The sequence below is a fragment of the Struthio camelus genome, chromosome 10 (assembly GCF_040807025.1).
Source record: "Struthio camelus isolate bStrCam1 chromosome 10, bStrCam1.hap1, whole genome shotgun sequence".
NCBI classification, from domain to species: Eukaryota; Metazoa; Chordata; class Aves; order Struthioniformes; family Struthionidae; genus Struthio; species Struthio camelus.
In genome coordinates, this window is record NC_090951.1 from 11,622,208 (window position 1) to 11,636,531 (window position 14,324).

Here is a 14,324-nt window from a genome sequence, read left to right on the forward strand (position 1 = left end):
ATGAGCAAAATATTTGAATGTTGAAAGCAAACATTAGTTTGAAATAACTGTGCATGTTTTTAATTGCTCAATTATCTTTCTACATGTTTTAGTTTTCTTTTAGTTTTCATTGAAATTAATTTTAGCCGAGTATTAAAAAATGCTAGATGTTGCCAGGGTTTTATCTGTTTTAGGAGCTTAACTAAGATACAGATTTTTTAGAAAGCAAGACGTATAATTTCATGGGACTTTAGTTAATCTTGTTAGAAAAATTTCATTCCAGAGCCATGTATTACAAGTAGGTTAAATAAACATGGATTTTCTTGCATTTATTATGTTTTTTAGAGATCATAAATGATTTCAGAAGTTTTTAAAACTGATTATTCAGACAGTTAAACTTTAGCCTTCATATCATGTTTTGAAGGTTATACTTGTGAAATTATGAAAAATAGGTAGGTGCTGCCATCTAGTTTTTCTTTGGTGAGTTTCTTTATCTGCGTTTTTCATTTGTGTAGTTTATGACTTTTCATGCTTTTGATTAATATTGTATTTCTTGATTTTTTTGGTACTTTATTACCTGGATTGCTTTATATGCATAATCAGACAGCAATAATAAGTGACTTTAAGCAATTTTCGGATTTTTTAAAGTTAGTTAGAAAATTAAAGTTGTGCTGGCACCAAGAATATAGGAGCTTGAGAAACAACCTTTTCTGTACACAAAACTGTAGAAGAGCAATGTTAGTTTTAAGCCTGGCCTTTAATATTTTGCTATGAAGTACCTATTCTCTCAACTTAGAAGTAGGATGAAATAGTGTATATTTGAATTTTAGTATGACTGCTGTTAAAAACAGATTCAATTTTAGAGTTTGCTAATTTTTTTCAAGTTTGATTAAACATATGTTTTCTAATGTTAAGTTACTTTGTATATTTTTAGCAATTTAAAAAGTTATTTTAAAGTTATGCATAAAGTTTGATCGGTTAGTCCAAATGTTCAGGCACATACATGGGCTACTTAACAATTCTGCTGCAGTTTTCTTTATGTTGCGTAAGTAGAACAATCAATTTTATTTTTATTTTTTATTTTTTAAGAATGACTTTTTTCCTAGTCTTGTAATTTTGTGTCTTAGGTATTATTCTAACTGTTACTCTAAACATTAAATTCATGGTACAAGCTTCACTGATTTGTTTTCTGTATTTTGACATTTGCTTTCTGTTAGTAAGTGTCACCTTGCCATGCTTTTTTTTTTAAATGAAAAAAAAATGGCTTTTGAATTTGTGAAAAGTCCTGAGTCAACTGCCCTGGAAATGGGTGTGATATTTTTGCTCTGGGAACATGCCCGATGCAGACAACAGCAGCATAGTCTTTGCCATCGAATATGATGTTGGTAGCAGCTCTAAAGTTGTCTGAAATTCCAGAAGCTGTTCTTTCTAAAACTGAACCTTTTGAGTCTGGCGTATCTTTGACAACATGCTATGCCTGTGGTTTCAGCAATGTTTATATTTTTACATCTACTTTTAATTTTGACTATCTTTTTTCCTTAGCTTTATTGATCTTACTTTTCACTCATTTTCACATCCTTCCTACTTTTCTGACAAATAATTGTTTTACTTTTTTGCAGAAATTTTAAGCAAATTGATAAATCTGTATTGTTGCCTGCTGTGCATTACCGTTATTCTCAAATAAGCTGTTCCATACTATTTCTTTTGGGTAGACAGCTTTTGGGTTTGTTTTGTTTGTGTGATATTCTGCAGAATACATTGGGGTTAGGAAGGTAGGTAGGTTTGTGGAAGTTAATAGGTGCACCTTAATATTAATTATGTATTTAATGGACCACTTAGCGTCACTGCAACTTAACTTAAAACCTGGACTGTAGGCAAAAGGTTAAGTATCTTTCCTTGTCTTCGTGGAATTCCGACTTTCCATGACATAGCTGATCAAGGTTTCTGTGAGACTGAGTTGGTGGTCAACTTGATAATTGTCAGTAGTGATTTAAATAATAATTTACTTGTTTTAATTTTTAGAATACAGTTTCAGGTTGTGTTAGTGCGTCTTCAGTTACTGCTACCGATCCTGTGTAATCAGACATTAATGTATTTCTATTTCCTTTTTGGATACAAATTTGGAACAGTTATTACTTACGTAAAGATACAAGAGTTAAGTCTGTCTTTCTAATTCCGTTAACTTGATGAGGAGGAAGTGTGTTTCATATTCTATTTTGCAGGTTTTATAGGTATCACATGCTTCTGTTATTTCTATAATGTGTACATTGGATGGTCTTGCTTAATGAAGAATTATTTAACGTTTTTCTCTCCACTGTTCACTGGGTTGTTCCAAGTTTATTTGTGGCATACTATCGAAGTCCTTTTCTGAAGTGGGAATTAATAACTAAATAGTTTTTTTTGTGACGCTTATCCCTATAATATTTTTAACAACCCAGTCAGGAGGAGTATTAGCCTCTTTTTGTAAATAGAGAAGAAAATGGAGGCATTAGGTGAACAATTAAAAAAAAATACTGCTTTTCTTTTTGTGCACGCTCAGTTTGACTTCATTGTTTTCAGTTGCAGCTGTGACCATTCTTGGTCATAAACTCCACGTTTGGAAGTTGTGCACTCATAAATATACAGCGTAAGAGTTTTGATTACGGTAGAATTTCTGTGCTGGTGTGCAGCAGAGTATCTGTGCAGCACCACAGCACTGTGCAATTCAGGCAGGAGTACAAACTAATTTTAGAGCCAACATGTAGCCGCTTTTTAGTCAGCGGATTATCTGATTTGCTGGCCCCTCCTCATCTCCCAGTTGCCAGCCAGCCTTTTTCTTTAAGTATTGCAGCATCAGTATCAAACGAGGCCTGTGTCCTGAAGGCAATGCTCCTTCATAACCTGTCACGGTTCTGGAATACCTGACCTGGACTGAATGAATTAGGATTTCCATAGAAAAAATGGCAGAAGAGGACATTATATAGCATTTTTTTCAAGTTTATGACTTTACAGCTTCAATGTATTGTGTACGCGGTCCGTAGCACAGAACAGTATGTATTGTTGTTTTGAAGCTTTCGGATTTGGGATTTTTCTAGACCCACTACCTACTTCCATTAACTGAGCTAACAGAATAAATCTGAAGTGGTTATAGATGGAGCAGCTCTAGAGGAAAGTACTTTGATGATGGGTTGTGTAGGTGTTTGCTTATACCAGCAGGATGCTGAGACTTCAAAAGTCTGGGTTTTGAACTCAGAACTCCCGATTTCTGGAGGCTTTCTTTGGTGGGGCCAAGCTCTTCTGCCTGTCTTGTCTAATTGGTCCCAGTCCTGTGTCTTCCTCCCCATTGGTTTTCCACTGTGTGAACCCAGAGGGGACATGATAAGCATTAAGAGCAGAGCAACGTCTCCCTGCTTTGGGCTCTGCTGCTTGACCCCGGGCTGGGCTGCAGTGTCTCCGAATGGCAATTGCAGTGAAAATTCTGCCTAATGTTGACTCACTTATGAGAGTTTCTACCGCCAACAATCTTCTGTAATCATGGGTGAATCCCGAGTTCTTAAAGGGTTAGTACTTTGGTTTAGTTCAGCTCTATTTTTACCAGATTGAAAAAGCTGGTAAAATTGGTTGAAAATCAAATCCTTGACATGCAAATTACTCTGAAACCAAATTTTAAGTCCCTGTTCCAGGTGAACCATAACCTAAAAAAAACAATCTGAGGCAGTCAGCAAGCATATTAAATTTCTCCATGAACATTTTAAAGTCTGACAAAATGTTAAGTATCAGAAAACAGAGTTGGGTAATGGGGAGTGTTATGGTACCTTAAATAGTAGGTAGGGCTACCAGCTTTGCCTTTGAGAAAAATTGTGTGAATTATTTATTCTAAAATACGCTACCAGATTTGACCTTTATTCTATGCTTCTGCCAGCGTCTGTGACTCCACCTTAGTTTTTTTCCCATTGTTAAACACTGTCATGTTAGTATGGCTGGTTTTGTTTGTTAGAAGTCTTCTGGATTAATGGTATGTACGTTGAGTTTTATTTCAGATTTTGCAAATCTAAACCTAAAGGTCAAACTCTGCTAAAACTGACTTTTGTGTAGTGCCTAGCAGATGCTGTATATTGAAAGACACACAAACTGACATTATGATGTGGATCTTGATAAACTTGCCCCTGCTTTCCTGCTAATATTTGCTCAAATACTGTGGGAGCATTTTCTATCTTCCTTTGATGATTGACAGTGGCTAAGTTGATTGACAGAACTGTTCACGAAAAGTATATGTAACGTTTGCCAAAACGAGGTCTCTTGCTTTGTAGTGCAGAGATTGAGTTCCTTAGTATCTAGCAGAGTGGTACCCTTAGTCTTCATCAGTAGGTGGTACTGTAATACCAAATACAAGTGTACCGCAAACCTGTTTCCAAGGTTTTACTTACATTAGTTTATTAACCTGTGGAAGTTCAAACTGCCTTGATTTTTATAAGGCTGTGAATACATGATGCAGTACCTAAAATTGATGTAGTCTTGCCTTGGCAGTGGCATATTATCCACAGATATTTTGAGGTGATTTTTCCCTATTCAGATGGCCTGCTTTTTCAAACGCAGCCTGTATATTCCTTATACTTTCAAATCTAAAGTCAGCTTGTGTGCACGCAGCAGGTACGATGTTATTTGCTCCTGTTTATGCCTCAAGCTTTGCCTCTCTGTTCATGTGTCCATAGCTCTGAGGAGAAGCTCTGCACAGCAAAGTAAAGATGTAGCTATTTAGGGAATGAATGTACTGTGTACAGAGTAATTCCAAGCTGACTCTTTCCGTGATCAGTTATAGTTTACACTGACTACCTTTGTGCAAAGTGACTTATTCCGCCCTGAAACCGGAGTAGCTTGCATTATCCGCATGACTTGTGCAGCCAGAATGAATCTTGGTATATCCACTTTCCAAGCTGGCCAGACATGAGCCGGATCCAGCTTAAAGCCTTATTTCCACGTTTCTACTTATTTCCACTGTGCTGTGCTCCGCTTACAGTATCTAGCCTCTCTGTGTGGACAGAGCAAACTGAGGTCTCTATGGAAAAGGCTATCTAAGCATGCTCCGATGTCTCCGCAGGGCTGTGTTGTGGAGTATATGCTCTATTCATCCATGTCCTAGTGTCCTGCCTGCTAATTTCCCAGTATACAGAAAAAGCTTCTTAAACATTAATTTATGTATTTAGGAAACTGAAAAATATGTGATGCATCTAATCAAAACAATACAACTACATTTGGAAATATATTCCTTTCCAAATTTCTGTTGATAATTTTGGGATTTAATCATCATCACGCCAAACTTTAGCAAATTTTCTTTAAAGAACATCCTGAATTCCTTTAAACTTCTAGCAGAAGCTTGATACATTGGGTGATGCCTTTTTTCATGAAACATTGAACATTTTTGTTTTCTTTCTGATAGATTTCTCATGAGATTTTTTTACAGCTTTCCCTTTCCCCAGAAAATTCAGCTGTTAGTTTCTATATCATAGTTTTTCCCAGGTTTGTTGAAGTGTTTGTGTTGGGAGTCCCTTATATTGCCTTCTGGCAACTCATCGCTGTCATTTCCATGATGCTTACAAATTTCTCTAGAATAGTTCCTTGTTAGGTTTCTGATCCGCTCATTTCATACTTACCTTTTTAACGTTTATCAGTTTTGGAACTGCATGTGTAAACTGCTGCAGTATTTTGTTTGCAGATTTTTTGGTAGTAAGGCATTTTCTTACTATACAACGCATTAATGGATTTTAGTGCAATTTTTCATCAAAAGATTTTGTCACTGGTGGTTTTTAACACTGAGAGTGAATTTAGTCTTCATTTCGCACAGTTGGCTCCTGTGGTCTGGCACTGGGAAATCATATGTATGGAATGTGCTGCATACTTTGCTGGCTAATATGCTGTTATGATTCTGAAATTATATATTTTAATTATAAGCAATTTTGTTTTCAAGTATATTCCTATGATAAGCTGTAGGCATTTATTAGATGAGAAAAATTCTCTAGCTGCCTGTCTGAGCTTTCCATTTGCGAATTTCTGGCTGCAGGTCTTTCTTGCAACCGAGTGGCTGCCAGAAGTTTGCCTGGCTATCTGCTTTCTTTATAAACCCTCACCTCTGGAAGCAGTTACTGACAAGGAGGGGACAGATTCAGAATGCAGGCATGCTGTATTTTTAGGTTGGAAACATCGCTTATAAGCAAATGAGCAAGATACACAGTGTTTATATTTTTAAAATGCAGACATTCATCAGATCCATATTGTTTCATTCAACCAGTATTTTAAGGAATTTGAAACTAGTGATCCCCTTTAAAGTGGAGAAAAGAAGTATGTACTTTAAAAAAGAAAAAGCTTATGTGATCCTTCTCCCAAAAAGACAGACAATTCTACCTATTCATGATGATGCTGTTTATTGCCTCTAGGCTGCCTCAGTGTGGAAGACATCCCAACTCAAGATTTAAAAAATCTTGAAAGCTGTCCAAACCAAAAAAAAAAAAAAAGGTTTTGTTCAGATGTCAGGTAGATTTTTTTTTTTTTCCCCCCCTAAGTGCGGAAGATTGATATCCAGTAGATGATGTTGCTGGACTGATTGGTAAGGAATGCTTGGGGCTTTGACTGCCTGTCTGGGCCTCTGTTCCTTCTGGAGAGCTCTTAAGTATACTGGATGTTCTTTGATTTTCTGTATGTTTAATGGACAATGTAAGAATCTAAAATAAACCATTTTTTATAGAAATTTTAATGATAGAGATGTATAACTAAAAATGTGAATCAAGGAAAATTATCTTAATCTCGTGAGAAACAATATTGTCCATGATCTATTATGCCAACCACTTAGAAAATGTATGAATTTTCTAAATACGTTTGAATGCAAATCTTAGTAAATGTAAATTATAAGAGAGTTTAAGATGTGAGACCAGTGGTGAATAGGGAGCAACTAGATGACCTCTTTATTGTTAATACCCATGCAACTTTGTCTGTAGGCAGTTTGGCCCTCATTGTGCTGCAGTTACTTCATAAGAGAATCCATAAGCATACTTTATATAATTTAATTTCTTTGTTGATAACTCTGCATACCATAAAAACACACAGTCCCAATGGGCAAAAACTGACCCTCCTTGGACATGTCAGTAAGCATTTCTGGTTATAAATACTGCCTCTCTCTCCAGAAGAGAACGTTTCTTCTGGGTTAAGACTGAAGCACCTGATGGGGGCATGAAAAGGTTTTAAAATTGTTTTTGAAATTCCTTTGAAAGAGAAGTTAACTTTTACTTTAGAAGATAAAAATAAATGTACTGCAATATATATCTCTTTTTTCTGGCTTGTTGCCTACTTTCAGAGTATACTCAATAGTTGACTGCATTTTCAGCAGGAGTCTCAGCACAGGTTCAGCTTTGGGTTTGGATTTGAATTTGCTAATGTGAAGCAGTAGCTAGATGCTGATTTACTTTAGTTGCATGTACCATTCCACTTTACATGCAGACACCACGTTTTATAACTGTATGCTTAGAATCCTGTTGAAAATTGGGGTCTCCATTTTTGATAACAAATGGTTATCTTTTGTCAGAATTGCAACATTGTGTGCAATTATGCATTTTGTCCATAATCATATTTACACTTCTGTAGAATTAAATTATACTTTCCTCTTCACATTTTTGTTCCTAAATCTAGTGTACTTTATCCTTTTATTTGATTATAAGGGATTTCAATATATCTCTCCCAAGTAAAGTAAATTACAAAAATAGTAGACATTTGCTGTATAAGAAAAATGTACTGTTCTTCAGTTGCTATTAGTGGGAGGTTGCAAGTCAGTCATTTTCCTTCATCTATATTTAATATTCCAGTTGTTTCTGATTACAGAGTGTGAGTTCTGTGCCAATAATTTTCAAAATGTTTGGACTTGATTACTGTACAATGTTAACATAGAATTTGACCCAAATTTATTTTGAAAATTTTTTTTTGTTCTTTAAATTTTCTCTCCAAATTAATTTTTTAAGAAAAATCATTGGAATACACCAAGTGGATCAATGTGTGTTACTGACAAGTATAAACTCAAATTTTGATGATTAATAACATCGGGTAAATATTACAACTGTACTAACACATTGACGTAACATCAATTTTGCACAGATCACGTTGTATTTTTTCTAATCTTTTGACATAGCTGTAGGAGAAATAGCTTTTAGGAGAAATATTGCAAGCATCTTACCATTGAACAGTAAGAAAGCTCATTTTTGCAATATTTGTTAATATATATTTAAGAATAAGTTATGATTAAGCATATTATAATTTTTCTTTTGGCAGAGTTAATGATTATTCATATAATCATTGTTATTAAAAAGTCTTGGAGATCAAATTATAAAGATGAAAAAAAATATTCCTCATTTTTCCTTTATTAGCAGCCAACGTCTGTAGCCACATCTACTGTCCGCCTAGGACTTCCAGTGCAAGCCAAAGTTGTTCAATCAACTGCTACACCAGTTAGTGCTACTTCTGCTGCGACTCTTCCAGGTGGCTCTATTCTTTCCCATACCACGGTAAGTAGTAAGAATATAAAACACAAAAGATTGAGGGAAGGGAAGGAAATTTATAACTATATGATTTTTCAAAAATGACTTTGAGAAATGTTAATAAATTACTCTTATTGCAAACCACAAAAATTAATAGCGTACAATCAGCTCCCCATTACACAGGTTTTGAATGCTAGCCTAGATATCGTTTTGTATGTATTTTATGTTGTTTCTTGAAAATGCTAATATAGGTTCAGTTTTAAGCTACTTTTTAAAGAAAAATCTTAAATCAGCTGCTCACATAAGTATTTTTTCAGGCTGGGCATGCTGGACCCCACAGAGAGCTGTTGTACCTCTGCTGTTGTACTGGCCCAGTGCAAGTGCTTGGAGTTTTGTATCAGAGCAAAGTCCTGCAGTGAGCTTGGATTGGGAGGTCCTGGTAGCTTCAGCTCAGCGCTTTCACGCTGGCTGGCTGGCTGAGCTTTCCACTTTCTGCAGTGCGGTTTGGTGTGTCTGCTTTAGAGTTTTTGGTACCTCGAAACATGGCATATTGGGTCAGGCAAAGTGTGAGCCCTGAAATGGAGAGTGTGTGTGTGTGTGTGTATGTGGTGCTGTCTTCAGCCTGATAAGCTTATACGGTTGAGGAGTGAGAGAGAGAGCCTTTGCTTGTGGCCAGGCTAGGTCCAGGACAGCTTTTTGGGGTAGGGCTTTGTGCTGTGCAAAAGTGTATATACTGCTGCTGGGCCCAAATTAGATCTGGAAGCTGTTTTAATGCATTTGTATCATCTGTATCTGAGCTGTCACTGTAACTGTGATATACATAATTGGAAACCTGGTGACCTGACCACACATCATTGGGAGTTGATGCGTTTATATGAAGGGCCAATTGTACGGAAAATTGAGTTACACAAGTAATATCAGCATGGTGATATTAAAGGGCTGGATTATAGCAATTAATTTTTGGTGATGTATTTATTTTTGTAATAAAAAAACTTTTAATGAGAACTTTTACTGTTCAGCACGGTTAAAGGGTGACAAAATTAAGTGAAGTCAGTGGTTTTATTTTGTCAACAAAGGTGAATTTGAAAGGAAATGAATGTTTCTTACTGAGCTTTTAAGAACCTCATGGTTGAGTAAAAGATTTAAAAGAAGAGAATGATCTTTGTTTTGTTTTGTTTTTTTCAATATAAAATATTAATAGGTATCAGTAGCTGCAACAAGCGCTCAGAGTTTATTCAAGACAACTGTAGCAACGGGAACATCAGCTTCTCAACAACCCACAGTAATTACTGGTGGACAAACTCAAGCTTCAGCGCAGGCCCAGGGTCAGCCTCGGCTACCGCTTCCACCTCATACAACAGCACAAGTACCAGCGCAGCCCCAGGTCATACCAAGCTCTCCTGTACCTGGAACTACAGTAGTATCACAGGTAAGAATATAATTTCTAGATACTTTGTTTTCCTAGTATTGTGTAAACTTTTCCGATCTATACAGAAACAGAGAGAACGTTTTCTCATGCAAGTCCGCTTCCTGTGATTCTTTACAATCTAGAAACCCTTCCTCTCATTTCAACTAAATGGAATACAGATTCTGAGAGGGACGATTATGGTCAGCTTTCCCCATCCTGCCACATATGTTCCAATAGAGAGAGAACTATTTCTGTAATCAGAACAATCTGGCCTCCAGTCTGTGGACTTCATTATTATTATTATGTTGCTGGGCCTCAAAACTGTTGTTACACTGAAGTATAACATTTCTGGTTCTCACAGTAAGACAAAATTACACCATGCAAAAATGATGACTGAAAAAATTAGAACAACTGTTTTTATACTGATGAAGAAAAGATTAGATATGGTAAAGTTTGGAAGTTGTTTCTAATTTAATTTTACTTTTGTAGCTACTTGGTACAAACATACTGAACGAATCATTAAAAAATTATTGATTTTTAGGTATTAGTTACATAAAGAAGTGAAGAAACTGCCAGATAACTGGCAACAATACTAAAATAACTGCAGATGTATTTCAAATGTCTCCTATCTGAATGAGAGCCATTTCAGCATTTTCTTTATTTATGATTAGGTCATGCAGTGATAATGAGTAGCATGCATCTGACTCTGGTGTTTTGGCTTTTGCAGGAAATGCAAGAGAATGTGAAAAAATGCAAAAACTTTTTAGCTACCCTTATAAAACTTGCTTCTCATAATTCACCTTCTCCAGAAACATCCCGTAATGTGAAAGCTCTGGTTCAGGATTTGTTGGTAAATATTTAGTTATTTTTCATTTTGTCAGTTATATATTAAACATGTTATTTATGCATGCTGAAAGTTATTAATTTAATCTTAACCATTTTTTTTGCTATGCTAATAGTGAAAGGGGATGGGCTTTATCAAAATGCAAATATTTTACGCGTTACATATATTCACAAATCTGTTAAGTTAGGCTTTCCCTTAGCTTATGGGAAAGGAAATTCGACAAATTAGTTAGCAGGCATTTATGAAAAATACTCTTGTTTTAATGGATAATGTTTTGATCATGTTTATTTAGACAAATGCAATAAAATACAAGATTTTTTTTTTCTTAAGGATTCCTTAAGTTTCTCTTCCTCTAAACCACGGTCTTTTATGGAACAGTAAAAAGCAATTAAATGTTGTGACTGTAACTGCTGTAACCACAGTATGAATGTAGAGATCTCCCTGTACAGTGCAGTTTAGTGTTTCTAGGACTAAAGGAAATATATTCTGCTAAGCTGCTGAGTCCAGGTAGTCCTGCAGACGGATGTGGCTGCATGGAGCCTTAACTGCAAATGGATTTCAAGAGACAAAGTGTTTCAGCTAGATAGAATCCTTGGACCTGGAAAAAGCCTGACTTAATGTAGTGTCCAGTACAATAGATGTTTCAGTGAATTATATACATGTATTGCAAATAGATATTACTATGGATTTGGTCAAGTGGATCATCTTAAAAGAAATTACATATGCTCTATGAAGAACTTGGGTTTGAAAGTGGTTGATATATATTTCTTTGAACTGATTGTCAGACACCCCTGTGTATTTTAGACAAGCCTAGGACTTTTTTTTAAAGTAAGAGCCATTCAACAATGATATTCAATGATTCCAGCAAAAATATGGTTTGGCTTTTGAAAACTAGGAAAGCTTAGCTAAGTCAAGGTAAGCACTAGTTATATTTTAAACAAAATATTGAGGCACGTGCGTATTTATTGGATGGTATTTTGGTTTGTTTTTGTTTTGTTCTATATCAGCCCAAAGAAGCTCATGGATGTTTTTATTACAATCTGAGAATATATAAGTATGTATTTTATATACAATATCATTTTTATATACATGTGCACATGTATTTAATTCATTATATGTATAATTTATATATATGCAAATGTACTACGTGTACACATCCACAAGTGCGTATTTACTAGATTAAATCGGACTTTCAAAATTGGTTTTGGAATTAAGTTAAAATATTTTCTTATCACAAGAGCTGGCACCTGTTATAATAGTTGCATGGTTACTTCAGCTACCTGGTTTTAGATTAATATTTTTAACAAGAAATCACTGTGCAAAAGTTATCAAGAGAATGGAATTCCTGGAAAGACTTGAGTGTTTGTGGGATCTTGTTGTTTCTTAAAGTGTGCATCCCTGAGGGAACTGTGTGCCTGAGGGTCAGAGATTCTTTAATTCTGAGCAGCATGGTAAATACATGAATTAGTTCTTGATAGAAGGATTTTATAGTTACAGAGGAGCTGAATGACTTGAATTTTAAGTGTTTGTCTGGATACGAGATCCTAGCTAGCAATATATTATATACGTTTGTATGTTTATGCATGGGATGTGTGTGTGTGTGTGTATGTGTGTGTTTCTACAATGTGAGCTTGCCAGTTGTGCATGTTCTCATTATTATCTGGAGACAACCGAAAAACTGAACTGAGTTGTTGTGGGTTTCCCCCCCCCACCAAGGATGCAAAGATTGATCCAGAAGAATTTACAGGCCGCCTTCAGTCAGAGCTCAAATCATCTCCTCAGCCATATCTTGTTCCTTTCCTTAAGGTAATGTAAACATTGTTTAGAAAAATTTATGTCAATGCAGATGTCAATACTTGAAGTTTTAGAATATACTTTTAAAATGGCATTAGCTTTGCCTGTGTAGAGCAGGACTACTGAATTAACTTTATCTAAGTTATACTTTTCTGCGAAGGTCCTGTGGGTGATTTTACCCAGAGGTGCGTGCGTGCTCAGCGGGAAGCCGTGTGCAAGCTGCAGCGCTGGCAGGCCAGCCAGGCGCTGCCGCCCGCCTCGTGGCGGGAGCTGCGGCAGTGGGCTTGCAGCCTGTTTCTCCCGGCCAGGGCGCGCGGGTGCTGAGAAACAGAGGGCTCCTCCAAAAGGGAGACCTCATGCGTTTGGGACCTTGGTTTAAGCTTAAGCAAAACTTATTTGTGGTCTGGAGCTGAACTGGAGTTGCTTCTTGAGTAGCCCTGATATAGAACGTGTTAGTAATTAATTTTAAATAAAAAAGCTATTTTTCTCTAGTTTGGAAATGATTATATCCTGTCTGATTTGTAATGAAGCTTTACTCTTATAATGCATTTGTGATGTACAACATTCACATTTGGAAGAATTGCAGGTTACTTCTGTAGAATGCTTCAAGTAAGTAAATAACTTCTGTATTGTTGATTGCAATCTATATATGAGTCATTGAGAACTTTCAATACATATGTAATGGTGACTATTAAAAGCTGAACTAGATAATGCTATTTAAAAAATTACTAGATCCTGTCTCATCTGGGACTAATCTCATCTATGTAACAGAATTTCTGATTTGATACTAAGTGGATTTATTAATTGTTGAGTCCTAAATTAGTATGTGTAGTGGTAAACTTGACTTCTAATTCATTCTTTCTACCTTAGCTGCAATGGCTTCCATATGCACGATTACATACCGACATACAGACTGCGTTTGCCCCCAACAAAACTACAACTAGCATTTCAGAAGTATTTTTCTTCTAGCCCAAAAGTTCACAGTTTAGGATGAATTTCCTCCCTTTCTTCTCTCTCTTCAATTTTTCTTCAAAATTCCCTCTCCTTCTGCTTTTCAAGATATCGTTAACCCTTCTTTGTACCTTTTCCTGCTCTTTTTCTGCAGTGACTTCCTGCATAATGATAAGTTTTAACTTGTTTCCTTTCTTTGAAGTCCTCTCTTGGCAGCAGCCATTATATTTTTAAATAAATATTGCAAGTTTAGGAGGGACCGTAGCTTGAGTTAAACACTGTTGAATTCTACGGCTGCCTGGGGGAGCGCTTCAAAGAATACTACTACCACTTAAAAAGTTTATTCGTAAAGATACAATATATTCTTTTAGAACTATATTTTTTTGGTTGAACTGGTCTGAACATGACGCATACAATGGTACACTTTTCTAATCCAGTCAGAATACATTAGATCAGTAATTTTACAGTAAACAACTATTGCTGTAGGGCATTAACAGTTAAATCATCTTGTTCTAGGTACTGGAGGCACGTCAGAAGTAAATGGGTGCAGCTTACCACTTCTAGCATGCAATGGGAATAGAGTTATCCTACTGTTCTGCCTTTTCCCTTTTTTGCCCTTCCTAAAAGTTCTAGATAGTTGAGTATTTTGAGTAGGGAGTGTTGATGAGAGGATGTCATATTTTCCTGTCATGGTGGAATTAAGACGCATCGAAATCTATAGAATTGCTAAATTCAAAATGAAAGCTTATTAAAAATGTAAACTGAACTTTTCCTCTTACGAAGTATGTTCAATCTTATGTCTTTCTGAATAATAGACAGATTGTATAATTGGAAAGAAAGCTGTATTCTTTTA

General features: G+C 35.9%; 1 protein-coding gene across 1 annotated transcript in view; it reads left to right on the forward strand.

The window, feature by feature from the left end:
- LOC104146431 (transcription initiation factor TFIID subunit 4-like) overlaps positions 1-14,324 on the forward strand; it is a 152,285-nt gene that overhangs the window by 9,984 nt on the left and 127,977 nt on the right. The window contains exons 3-6 of the mRNA XM_068956133.1: positions 8,364-8,501; positions 9,676-9,903; positions 10,610-10,732; positions 12,443-12,532. Of these exons, the coding sequence (XP_068812234.1) occupies positions 8,364-8,501; positions 9,676-9,903; positions 10,610-10,732; positions 12,443-12,532 (579 nt within the window). The remainder of the gene's footprint in view (positions 1-8,363; positions 8,502-9,675; positions 9,904-10,609; positions 10,733-12,442; positions 12,533-14,324) is intronic.